Source organism: Garra rufa, chromosome 14 (assembly GCF_049309525.1).
Source record: "Garra rufa chromosome 14, GarRuf1.0, whole genome shotgun sequence".
NCBI classification, from domain to species: Eukaryota; Metazoa; Chordata; class Actinopteri; order Cypriniformes; family Cyprinidae; genus Garra; species Garra rufa.
Genome location: NC_133374.1, coordinates 3,425,725 through 3,439,942, shown reverse-complemented (window position 1 = coordinate 3,439,942; position 14,218 = coordinate 3,425,725). Strand labels below are relative to the sequence as shown.

Sequence of the window (14,218 nt, the reverse complement as noted above, 5' to 3'; positions counted from 1 at the left end):
TCGTTTTTAACTCTCATTGACTGGAAGCGGCAAATCTCGCCGATCGTTTAAAGCCAAGACTCGAATCTGAAGCTCCGGACAGAAACACCAACGCTGAACTATAAACGTAAACAAATGTAGAGAGGCACCTAACCCACCGAGCAACTATAAGAATCAGCTTATAACGAGACACAGAAGAGTATGATCTCCATCAGCGGGGTTAAAACGATTATTAACGTAAACATTTCATGGATGATACAGTGACTCAGGTTAATGTTACTCTTGACAAGTCCGAATTTATTTAAACGCAACGCGGTCTTCGGTTGTGAAACTTGAAATGCCCGAGTCTCCATTTTTACATACAAATTCACTCTCAGTGTTATTTTCCAGGTTTCGTCGAGTTGTAGATTTAGCTATGGCAGTGAAAAACATCGCTCCATCATTGTGCTTTTGGAATACAATGTTTCTTCTATTATTATTATTCGACAGCATTTGTTAGTTATTAATGTCATTACGTGCCTTTCCAAAAAAGATGTTAATATAGACTGCTACTCTTGTAGATGAAAGCAGCCTCACAAATACACCATGTTCATGTGGCCTCAAGAATGCAGTTTCCCTTCAGTGTTTTAACAGATTGGGTCGCATATAACAGTGGATCGTGAGAGAGATGTGTTCGTGAGAATGAAAGAGGACAGACAGACCTGTACGTGTCTTTCATCATTAATGAGCTTCATTCGCGTGTTCGTTAGATGGCAGCAAAGCACCAGAGAAACATCAGAGAAGCTCTGCAGCATCCGCATCCGAACACAAGCGCTAGCTGCTGCTGTCATTACCGAACCGAACCGAGGCAGAACACACACATACACACACACACAAACACACACACACAAACGGGGACGGGGCAGATCTGTATACATCGGAACCAGACGAAATGAGCTGCTTTTGGATACACTCGATCCTCATCCCGGGATTCTTCGTACTCTTCGGATTTGAAGGTAAGACATCTAATGTGCTTTTGTCATCATCTTTTATTTCTGCTGGCGCTCGTGAGGCGTGTGTTCATGGTGGTATAAACAGAGGATGTGCCAGTGATAACTTCAGTCCGCGTCGCTGTGATGCTTCAGGACAGATCGTTGTCGATTACTGAATACTGATAGCATGTTGTTAATATCACATGTTCCCGAACGCGTCTTAGTTTATTCGGGCTCTTTGTACTTTCTTCTGTCTCCGGATTGCCCGCCGTGCTGGAGTTTGTTCAGTGAGTGTGATTCAGACATGAATTAGCGGATTATTTTGTGGATAGATACGAACCCACATTGTTCTGAATGTAGCGGCACGATCAGAAACAGCACATCTAGTGTCGAGATGATGAGCGAACTGGATTTTCACGTGATTGTTGTCGGAGGGCCAGTGAGGGACGCGCTTCATAGACTGATGCAGAACTACACCTGCATGTGTCCTTGCAGGACCTTTGAACCTCCAGTACACGAAACAGCTTTCAAACAGGTCCTTCTTTCATTATATCGTTGGAGCAGCTTTCATTGGCTCAGCTGGTGGAATGATGTTGAGATGGTGTCTGCACACAAGAGGCCCTAGAACTCACAGATGGACCTTGTCCAGCACCTCTTATAATATCGCATTATTTAAAATAAAAAGAGAAAAGAAAGTGTAGTTGCTGCTTATGTGTATTGTGGTGCCAGAGCAATAACTTTTTTTCTTTCTAATGTTATTGATGAGGCTGCTTATGTCCATTAGTGCTATTGATTTGCTCTCAGGATAAAGAGGGCGCTCATTAGGATGCACAGTAACTCTGGAACCCACAGACACTCAATTATCTCTCATTTAAATCACAGCAAGGCTTTACAATGCCATTACGATAATTTTTTTCCTCCGTGAAGTTACCGTTACAGACATGAACACGAGTGGTAGAAGCAGTTAAACCTAACAATGTTTCTGAAGTGATCACTAGGATGGTGTTGTATGACATTCGCATAAATGTGTGAAATGCTGCATGTCACAATTTTCACATTCGGCTTCTGCGTCTGGTCCTGTTCTTCCGGTTAGCCATAGGACCGCATGTCGATGTAACTGAAGTGATCGTCTAGTATGCTTCTCAATTCATGAGGTGACTGTAGTGATGTGGGAACAAATTAAACCAAGCTTTGTCTGTCTCTGTCTGTGTGCGCAGGATGAGCTGCCAATAGGGGTCTCTGTTGGACCAGGTCAATATGGGGCTTCTTCAGATATAATTCACTCATTTACACATAGGCTTCTGCAGGACATGAGCCTACATTCTTGCAGGTCATCCTTTAGCAGCCACAGGAAAGTAAACACGTTCATGAGTTAGCAGGACTAATGAGTTACTTGTAAGAATATGTTTCCCCCTAATGTAGGTATGTGATCTCATTGTGATACGCTGTAGAAAATCATACACATGTTCCATACCTGTTTGTTAATTCTGTGTCACTCAGGTTGTTTAAAAAGAGACACTAATGTGTTGTAATAATTGTACCGGGTGTTGAAATGTACTTGAAGTAGTAGTTCCCTTTAGTTATTTGCTGCCCACTGGGTCTGTAGATGAAAGGACACCATGTGAAACATGTGCTCATCAAAACCACATTCTGGCTGATTCTTCTCATTCAGTATTCAACAGTACATTATTACATCATTGCCAATCTTTCACCAAAGAAAATGAAAAAAGGTTTAAAACTGTCATGGTGATATGACAGCAAATTACTAATCCCCACGATTCACCATTTTGACCATTGTTTTGTAAAAAAAAAAATCAGGGCAAATCATTTACAATATTTACGCAAACATTCGCTCACGGATTTATTTGGTCCTGTGACTCCATTTGCATGCTGTTTAGAGCTTTAGAGCTGTAGTCATTATCCATTCTGGTCAGGCACCGTTTGCTTTTGATGGGTGCTGAAGAGAACAGGGAAGGAAATGAATTCTGCTCTGGGAGCGACTGATTCCATTTGGCTGTCCGTTTATTGACTATCTGCACAGCTCCTGTGAAGGTGCTTCAGCAACCACAGAGGTTGGAAAGCACACTCAAACCATGATCGTTAGTTATAAACAGTCGGAAGCGATGTTGTGGTCAATCCCCAGGAATGCTACTGTTTTACTAGTATTCACTGCTAATGTCAACACTGAACTGTATGCGTCTATTGAGTTTATTTGAGAATAAGAAATGAAGCAGTAGGGTAAAACTCAAACATATTGAGCTGATTTTTGGGCTGATGGAGTGTGGTTGTTGTTTTTTCTTCGTTCTTTTAAATAATTCTGACAAACTGAAGAAACTAGAAAACTAGGCAGTAGCCGAACCCTCTCATGCAGTAGTGCTCTTCTTCTAAATAGCATTCTGTGTTCTAATTTTCTGATTAGGTTTATCGTGTTTATTTTTCTGATGAATTGTGCTGCCCTAGTGTCAGTTTTCTTCAGATATATAATATGTTCATTTTCTGTCTTTGTTGAATCAGGAGGTGGTCAAACAAAGCAGACACTGTGATCGTGTGCTGTTACGTGTCGCTTCATTTCTAAAAGCTTGCACTGATTTCTGTCAGGAAAGGCACAATCAATTGACGTGGTTGTGATGATTTGCAGATGATTGACATGTAGTCATGACTTCCTGCTCGGTGTCTGGATTAATGCTGTTGTGTTACAGACTGGCATTTATGAATTTTTAGGTTAGCATTATTACATGCAGTCTGCATAATGTACGTTTGTCTGTAGTATAGAGCCGGGGCCTGGTGCGAGGATCCCTGGGGGCTCAATCGACATTGGCGTGGGTCTGGTGCGACGCATCGGCTGCACTGTCCTATGGATGGTCCTGGTGATGCACACCTCACATATTATGTGTCGACAGGCACATTTATCAGCTCTCTAATTAAAAAAGATGAATGAGGTTAGATCGAAGATTAAATAGATTTTGTTAGTTGCCGGAAGGAGAGATCACTTGATCTTTTTTAACACAAAATTGATTAGAATAAATGGTAGCTCAATTTTAAACTCTGAATGAGATGCGGCCCTGCCCTTTCCTGCTGATTCCCTAATTTTTTCATTTTCAAAATTTTTTTTTTTTTAAATTCCTCATTCTGTACAGTACATCTCTTATGTGTATAATTCTTAAGCTTCTGATTATAAACTTTATTTAGCTGTTTCCTGTCATGGAAGTGAACGTCCATGTAGTGAACATAGCATTTGAGTTGCACTTCCCTAATAATAAAGATTCTAATAAGCACCATTACAATATCAGCAGACATGTCAAGATTGTGCCGTTTTTACATTTGAACAAAAGTTTGATGAAAAACAGTGGTTTCTGTCTAGAAAGAACAACTTCAAGATGTAGTGGCACATCTCTCTTAGCAAGAGAAACAGTCACACAGCAGCGTAGACAGCAGTGTCAGGTGAGGTGAATATCCTCTCACTGATGATGCTCATGTATTCATCAGTTAACACCAATAAATCAAGTCAAGTCCAGCTTTATTGTCATTCTGCTACATGTGTGGACATATAGTGGAACGAAATGTCGTGTCTCGCAAGACCACGGTGCTACATACTAGTTAAACAAGTATAAACATACAACAATACAAGTGTAAGAAAAACAATTATAGACCTATACAACAGTTAACCATCTGACTATACTGTACATATACTATAAATAGTTGACTATAGGAAAGGAAAGGAGGTGACATGAAGCCAAGTATGGTGACCCATACTAGGAATTTGTGCTCTGCATTTAACCCATCCAAGTGCACACACACAGTAGTGAACACACACACACACACACACACACACATCGTGAACACACACCCGGAGCAGTGGGCAGCGGCGCCCGGGGAGCAGTTGGGGGATCAGTGCCTTGCTCAAGGGACTCACCTCAGTCGTGGTATTGAGGGTGGAGAAGGTGCTGGTTATTCACTCCCCCCACCTACAATCCCTGCCAGACCTGAGACTCGAACCTGCAGGCTTTGGGTTACAAGTCCGACTCTCTAACCATTAGGCCATGGCTGTCCCCACTATACATACACAAACTGAGACTGTACAAAAAATTCAATTAATACTGTACATTAAGTTGTGCAGAAGAGAGACTTTGGAGGAAGCAGCCCATAGTGCAAAATTATTTGTAGTGCAGTGCACAAGTAAATGCATATAATCCTACTGAGTCTTTGTGGCAGTTAGTGTTTATAGAAAGTGACCAGTGTACATATAGAGGAAAGAGTGTGTTACTACAGGTGGTTAGCCCACTTACCTGTGTGTAGCAGACTCACAATTGCACTAAATTGCCAACAGTTTTAATGAGTTGGGGGGAGGAGGCTGAGGTGTTCATGGTTTCAGAGCGGGACAGAGAGATTGGAGTTAAGGGCTCTTAAGGTGTTGAGCAATCTGACAGAGTGAGCTTTGATACTCCGGTACCTTCTACCTGATGGCAGGAGCTGGAAGAGATTGTGGCAGGGATGGATGGGGTCCTTCACGATGCTGGCACATTGCACAAATGGGAAAATGTCCAGGATGGAGGGGAGAGCAGCACCGGTGATCTTTGCGTCAGTGTTCACTGTCTGTTGTAGGGTCTTGCGGTCAGCAGCACTGCAGTTCCCGTACCAGACAGTGATGCAGCTGGTCAGCACACTCTCAATGATGCCCCTGTAGAAAGTGGTGAGGATGGGTGGAGGGAGACTTGAAAGTAGAGGCACTGTTGGCCCGTCTTGTTGAGTGATGTGACGTTGGTGGTCCAGGTGAGATCCTCTGTAATGTGCACCCCCACGTCATTTTAATAATTATATTTGTAGATATTGTTAACAGGATACTAAAGTATAGCATTCAGATGACTTTGGAGCAGATGTTGTGACTCGTCTATGAGCGTGTCCATGAATGATTTCAGCTGGGCAAGGCACTCTGTAGGTTAGTCTAACTTGAGCAGGAACTTACCTAAACCTTCCACCTCTGTCTTGTTAAGGCCATCTCAGGGGGTCGCTGGGCCAGGACAGCAGCGGGTCTCGGCACAGACGTGAAGGTCGCCGTGTGTTTGGCTGTAATGAACAGAAAGCTCCTGACATTCAGATATCACACAGCGTCAGAGGAAGAGCGGGCCGAGGGCGGCGGACGCAGTTGTCATGGCAACCTGTTCAAATACACAGCAGTGAGGGAGAGAGGGGCTCTCCAGGTTATCCCAATGTAAATGCAGACGTTTGGGGGGTCAAATGATGTGGTCTTCACACCTACGTCGCAAGTCTTGAAAAACAAACTAAATGCATTACTGTAAATTATTTCTTTTATATCAGGGGTATTTAGCTGAAGGTCTGAAAATATATGAAAGTCAGGCGTCAGCTGTTTAAACAGTTCTTTTAAGAAAGTGTGACTCTGCTGCTTTTCGTTATTTCGATTGGAAGTAGCATTAAGTCGCCTGATCAGATTAGAGCTACAGCTATGTCACAGATATAGAGATAGATATATTCATACAATGAAGACTGCAGTGTTTTATTTCTACATGTGATTATTTAATTTCTGTATTATCTCTTACTTACTGTACCTGAAAAGCGCGTTTTTTTCATTTGTATCTTCCTTAAATTGTATTTGTCCTATTTTTAATAACAAAGATTAAAAACAAAAAACAGTAAGAACAATTTTGTAGTATAATTGTTGTGAAACATGCCTTATATTGTGAAATAGAGCTGTCAACAATATCAGATTCATGAAACACTATTATAAAAGCTAAAATAATGCTATCAGGTAAGTTCACTTTTTTTGTGTAATCGTGTAATCGTGAAGGATGTCTGTAATACCAGGAGATGTCTGTCCGTTAGCATTCCCATCTCAATAGAGCTGTTCGGGTGGTGCGGTGATCTCTGAACAATTGAGCTGTAAACGTCACCTGAGCGACATGCGCTGTTATTGAGGTGACATGAACACACCGGTCTGTCTGTCGGTCTGACAGTGATTCAGATGCTGAGCGCAGACAGCTGAGCCGTTCAGACCGAATGTGTCACTGACGAGAGATCAGCTATGTTGGATGCTAAGGGTCCATCTGCTGTGACAGGAGAGATCCATATGGTTGAGTTTCCAGATGGTCTTCACACCTGAGCATGAATATTCTGCGAGACCATCACATGTAAGCGTGAGATTTTGATCGCTGCTGACTGTGAACTTCAGTTGTTCCAGCAGTGTTCTCCTGGAAACACTGTTGACTGACTCAAATGAATCTGTCAATCAGCTTTTAGAAGCAGCTTATGGAAATGAATCATTCAAACAAACTGATTTGTGTTCATTCAAGTGTGCGGTGTGGAGAACACATTGAGTTCATCGATTCTTATCTAAGCAGCTTTCAGAATGAATGTATGAAAATCTTAATGCTTTCAACAGCCCAGTTATATATTTGTATGTCTGAGGTGTGTGTGGGGAGGTCCAAAATGTCCTCACGATAGGGTTAGGGTTAGTAAAACCTATTGAACATGAAATTGTGAGCCAGACCTCAGTAGTTAAAGTTTTATAAATGAGTCAAATCATGTTTCTAATTCAGTCTAGTGTTCTGCACATGTTTCTGTGATGGTAATGTTTAGGGTTAGGCTTTAGAAGATAACATTGATCTGATAAAAAAAACAAAACAATAGAAGTCTATGAGATGCTCTCACTAACCAACATGTGAGTGAGTGAGTGAGTGAGTGAGTGAGTGAGTGAGTGAGTGAGTGAGTGAGTGAGTGAGTGAGTGAGTGAGTGAGTGAGTGAGTGTGAGTGTGCGTGTGAGTGCGCGTAAAAAAAAAACTGTTCATCTAACCAAGTCAAAAAATCTTGTTTCCAGCTAAAAAGTATTTCTGATCTTGTTTTGAAACTTATATACTAAGCAAGAGCAGAAGATGTTATATTATTAATCTTATTGTGAGTATATTTGTCTTATTTTGAGAGTTCTTAGCAAGTGCGATTTGTCTTATTACATTGGCAGATTATTTCACTTAATTTAAGAAGCTTTCGACTAACCTAACCCTTAAAATACTTGATTTTAGTCGAAAACTTCTTAAATTAAGTGAAATAATCTGCCAATGAAACAAATCACACTTGGTAAGAATTCTAAAAAATAAGGCATATATACTCAATATAAGATTAATAATCTAACACCTTCTACTCTTGCTTAGTATATAAGTAACAAGGTTAAAAATACTTTTTAGCTGGAAACAAGATTTTTTGACTTGATTAGATGGAGTTTTTGCAGTGTGCACAAAAACGGTTTAATTACTTATTAAATATTTCTTCTGCCTTCATGTTAACGCTGTGGCATGTTTATATCGTGTATTTTTTCCCCCTCACCTTCTCAGCCCCACCCTTTTCTTTCCTTTTTTGCGTATTGCCAGCACCTGCAGTATCCATGTTCTTTCTCCCATCTTCACTTCACTTGTAAACGGTTGAGTGACAAGCATTGGCGAGTGAGCTTGCGCATCTATGGGCTTGTAGGCGCATTGTTGCCACCTATCGGTCTTGACATGGAACAACAGTAAATTATAAGCAAGAAAAAAAACTGTGACGGCTGCACAGAAGACGACGGCCGTCCTGCTGCAGCGGCCGTTCTGGTATTCTCCAGAACGTCCAGACGGCCAGTCCGCCACTGCCCATGAGGAAACAGGCTTATAAATCATGCCCAATGAGTTTTTTTGAGTAAGTAAAAGTGTGCACAATCTCCTGTGAGGGCTAGGTTTAGGTGTAGGGTAGGTGTAGGGCCATAGAAAATACGGTTTGTACAGTATGAAAACCATTACGCCTATGGAATGTCCCCATAAAACATGTAAACCCAACGTGTGTGTGTGTGTGTGTGGGTGTGGGTGTGTGTGTGTGTGTGTGTGTGTGTGTGTGTGTGTGTGTGTGTGTGTGTGTGTGTGTGGGTGTGGGTGTGTGTGTGTGTGTGTGTGTGTGTGTGTGTGTGTGTGTGTGTGTGTGTTTGTGTGTCAGTGATTTTTCCTGAGACACACAGTAATGTCAGTGCTGTACATGTTTTTCGGTCTCCACAGACAGAAGCCCAGAATAAAATGCCTGTCCTCTTTCTCTGTCACTCTCATATGGATGTAGGACACTGAACTTGCCAATGTAGAATTAAAAGTCTGAAGACAAATCAATAAATAGATTCACTTATTAGCACTTTTGGCAAAGAAAAGGCTTTGGCAAAACTGCTGGAAAGGAGGTGTAAATATTCATGAAGTGAAACTTCCAGAATGAATATTTATGACTGGGCTGTTTGGCTGATTTTGATTGTTGATTTAGATGAGACATCTTAATATGTGTACGAAATGAAATTCTTATAGTGTGTGTGTGTGTGTGTGTGTGTGTGTGTGTGTGTGTGTGTGTGTGTGTGTGTGTGTGTGTGTGTGTGTGTGTGTGTGTGTACCTAGTATTCATCACGTTGTGGGGACCAAATGTCCCCACAAGGATAGGAATACCAGTAGATTTTGACCTTGTGGGGACATTTCTCAGGTCCCCATGAGGAAACAGGCTTATAAATCATGCACAATGAGTTTTTCTGAGGAAGTAAAAGTATGCACAATCTCCTGTGAGGGCTAGGTTTAGGTGTAGGGTAGGGTTAGGGCGATAGAAAATACGTTTTGTACAGTATAAAAACCATTACGCCTATGGAATGTCCCCATAAAACATGTAAACCCAACATGTGTGTGTGTGTGTGTGTGTGTGTGTGTGTGTGTGTGTGTGTGTGTGTGTGTGTAAGGCTCTCTTCTGAACACTGCCAGAGCTCCTTAAGTTGAATGACACTTTTAAACTAATAATTACTGTTTAAAAGTTTAAGATTAGTATGAATGTCTTTATGCTTTTGAAAGTCAGTTCTTATGAACACCAAGGTCAAAAACAGTAACGCTATGAAAGATTAAAAACTGTTCAAATGAATGCAAATGTTCATTTCTCCAGTCCTTCGATTTTTCATGGCAAGTGATATTGCGTCAGCTGACATAAATCAGGTGAGTTTTGTGTTTTTCTACCTTGATATATCCTGCGCTAACACCACATCCTCCACATCTACTCGCCTGAGTCTCGGCAGGGTTTGTGTACCAATTTAAATCTAATTTGCGTGATCTGATGTGAGCATTAGTGAATAATTGATGTGATGTCGAGCTGCTGAAGCACGTCGGCAAACCAAAACACTTGTGTGGTCATAGCAGGAGGACTGTGGGCTTTGAATAAGATTTAATTTGGACTGGAGAGATTGTAATAAGTGTGTAGCCCACTCAGTATGAGGATGCAGAATTGTTCTTATTTATAAAACAACATAGATGTATACAAGAGTGATTCTGAATGCAATGTAATTCATATTTTAAATATACCTCTACATTCAGTGGTTCTAAAACTCTGACCAAGTGGATTTGATAAACATCATGACCAGTGGGAAAGGAGTTTGTGTTGTTCCTCAGTCAGAGCTGTGAGAACGAGAGCAGAGATGAGAAAAAATAACTGTCAGAAGAGCTTCATCTGGAGTTCAGCATATATTGTGTATGTCTCGCACACCATCTGTGATCAGAGCTCAAATCGACATTAAATGCAGAAAATTAGTATAAATTGTACTTATTCATGGATTGAAATCTGCTATAGATAAGATTATACTGTTAGAATGAGACATAAAATGTGCTGATAATAATAGATGAGCAGATGATGGTTAGATCCAGAAAAACTCTGATTAGAGACTGGAGGCTTTTTGCCAATGAATATGGACATCAGTTCCTGTTAAATGGATGGACAGCCTATGAAACACTTATGTACAGTACATTAGAGTTTGAGAATTAGACCACAGCTTGTACAACTGCAAACCTGTCTGGTAAAACTCCACCAATAATAATATAATAAACAACATAGGTTCATTGGAAATACGTGCCTCTATATACATTTCTGCAAACATGAAAAAACACCCCTATATGTATATGTAAGAATCACTGCAGCTTCCAGTTGAAATGAACACTAGAGGCATTATTCCTTTTAACACAAAGTTTGATTTACACATAGAGTTTTGATTAATAATTTGATTGGGGCCAGCCGTGGCCTAATGGTTAGAGAGTCAGACTTGTAACCTGAAGGTTGCGGGTTTGAGTCTCAGGTCCGGCAGGGACCTGTGTGTGTCCACTTGGATGGGTTACATGCAGAGCACAAATTCCGAGTATGGGTTAGGAAAATTATTGCAGAAATTTATGTAGAGGCACATGTTTTCAATGAGCCTGGGTTCATAATAAAAGATGGAATTAGAGTTAGAATATTTTTTATGGTAATTATATAATACTTCAAATGCTGCCTATTGGGCTTAACGTGTACTCTTCTAGGAGCATTTCTTAAATCTACAGTTGCTTATTTGATCTATTGGTTGTAGAATTGCTGTGTTGTTGTCTTGTTCTCCTTCTGAGCATGTGGATTCTCAGCTACTTGCCCCGGTGACTCTCTTAAGGAGCTCTAGGTAAGAAAGTGTCTGCTACGAAAGTAAATGTTTAAGGTGCCATAGAATGGAAAAGTGAATTTACCTTGGCATAGTTAAATAATAACAGTTCAATACATGGACATGTCATACCATGAGTCTCAAAAACCATCGTTTCCTCCTTCTTGTATAAATCTAGTATTTGCAAAAGACCACCGAAAAATAGGTAAATTCCAACATAACACCGACTGTTACGAAACTTTCCCAAGATCGTTAATAGTTACGCCTCCAACATTTGCATCGCCCCATCATCAGTAACGTCAGCACATCAGTTAAACAAGGCGAGTCACTGAAGGGACACGGTTAGCTTAATGCTAGCGCTAGCCTGTTACACTGCAATACATAGGATTTCACTTCCCACATAAACAGAGAGATGACTGCGCTGATGATGGTGAATGATGGAGAAATAACTGCCTGATGATGGCCAATGATTTACAGATCCCGAGTTTCACTGACGAGCAGCTCAACTTGTGTGGTAAGAAGCACTCCCTCTGCATTATAACTTTACACAGAGCACATGCGATCACAGTAATCCGACTAAAATGTCCGCGATTCAAAACGGCAGATTCAACAAACCGCATATTAAAAGCGGCTAGAGCTCCTAATTAAATATATATTTTTATCCATGTGCAAGCTATAGCGACAAGCAGCTCTGTGAAACAGCCAATCAGAGCAGAGCTCATTAATATTCATGAAGCTTCCAAATAACAGAGCATTTCATTCTAGGGGCAAATCCTAGGGTTGTAAATGAACATCTAAAACCATTTCTGGAGATTTTTTTGCCCTTTCCTATGCCATATACCTTCTATGTAGATATCAGAGAACAATTTAAAATATTCTCTCAATGCATTCTATGGCACCTAAGTTTTGTGTGAGATGAGCGACGTTCCTCACAGATGTAATAATGCTGGAGAGGAACAGGATCAACTCTCAGTGCAGTTGTGCTCATATATAGACTTGATAAGCACTGAGCTCATTTATATGCTAATTCTCTAAAGCAACATGTCATGCATTAGCTGCTCTCCACTCCAGTGGACATGAGAATCCAGCGTCATTGTGCCGTCTGAGCTCACAGGAACTCATTCAGAGAGGAACCGGAGGAGCTCAGAGGAGCATGGAGATCAGAGACTCACGACAAATCAGAGATGAGCAGCTTCATCACACACATGCACTGCAAAAAATGCTTTTCTAACTAAGATTTTTTTGTCTTGTTTCCAGCCAAAATATCTAAAAATTCTTAAATCAAGAAGGATTTTCTAGATGAGTAAAAACGATTGTCTTGTTTTCAGAAAAAAAAAAAGTCAAAATTAAGTGCATTTTTGCTTGAAACAAGCAATATAATCTGCCAATGGGGTAAAAAAAAATCTTATTTCAAACAGAAAACAAGATTATTTTTCTTACCCCATTGGCAGATTACTTTGCTTGACTTTTTTTTCTGAAAACAAGACAATCATTTTTACTCATCTAGAAAATCCTTCTTGATTTAAGAAATTTTAGATATTTTGGCTGAAAACAAAACAAAAAATCTAAGCTAGAAAGTCATTTTTTGCAGTGTGGCTGGAAACATCAGGGGTTAAAGATTTAGGCCAGGAAGGAAAGGTTATACAGTATACTGCATATTGTTGCAAAGTGTAAACTCTTATCACACCACTCTAATCTGCTAAATCATAAACAGATATCAAAAAGATTAACATCATGATTTTCTGCAAAGCTGCTGTGTGAAAAGTGCTATACAAATAAATTTGAGTTGACTATATTTGAAACCTGCAATAGTTAATACAGAAATTATGCCTCATTCACTTCAGACCTCGACTAAATGATTGATTACTGTCATTTACTACATTTAAAAAAATATTAACAGATAATTCTAATTATTTTAAATGAGGACCAAAAAAAAGGAAACTACTCAAGCACAGCGCAAATCAGTTGTCAATTTAAGCATTTTTGTGTATATTGTGTATATGCTTCTCTATCTCTCTCTCTCTCTCTCTCTGATATTTGCCTGAATTATTACTGTTAAAGCACGAATAGCATAGCATAATTGTGAGCTATAGATTAGTTCTTAAGGTCAATCTGTCGATGAATTGTCATTGTTAGATATTGAAAATAGTAATGTTTACTACAGTATATCAAAATGAATTGTACATGCCCAAATGGCAGAAGTGCATATATGAATCAGGAAAACAAATAAGATAAATGAAAATAAACCATGATAGAAATTGTGCAGCTCAGTCCATCAGTCAGGTAAATGATTGGTAATGAGTAGGGCTGTCCCCGACTATGATTTTTCATAGTCGAATCAGAATTTTCGAATCTTTCTATAGTCGACCGATAGTCGAATCATCTAGGCCTATGTGTGTGTGTGAATGGGTTGGGAGGGGCACGACACTACAGTCAGCAGGAGGGTAAAACTATTTTTATTTTATTTTACACTCTGCACACAGCAACAACTTTTGAATAAAGCGACCAAAACTGCCTGCCAACTGACAGACGAACTTATTTAGGTTTAAATAAAAATGGTAATGTGGTGGATAAACATTTGTAAACGTTTTCTCATAATATTCTAAAGCCGCGATCGAAATACAGAACATCAGACAAATAATAAAAGAACATTTTGATAAATAAACCTAAAAAAAAAAACCTCTCTAGGATTTGCATTTCACATTTTGCGAAATTAAATTAAATCGGCAAAATTGCCTGTGCCAGCATGCTTTCAGTGCAGCGCAACATTGACACAAAAAAAGCATTAATTTAAAGAATTAAATTAGAACAGATTATACATTTCTAATA

General features: G+C 39.9%; 1 protein-coding gene across 1 annotated transcript in view; it reads left to right on the top strand.

Moving 5' to 3' along the window:
* Nucleotides 1–798: 798 nt before the first annotated feature.
* Nucleotides 799–14,218, top strand: part of lsamp (limbic system associated membrane protein) — a 180,021-nt gene continuing 166,601 nt past the window's right edge. The window contains exon 1 of the mRNA XM_073817540.1: nucleotides 799–974. Within this exon, the coding sequence (XP_073673641.1) occupies nucleotides 911–974 (64 nt within the window). The 5' untranslated portion in view covers nucleotides 799–910. The remainder of the gene's footprint in view (nucleotides 975–14,218) is intronic.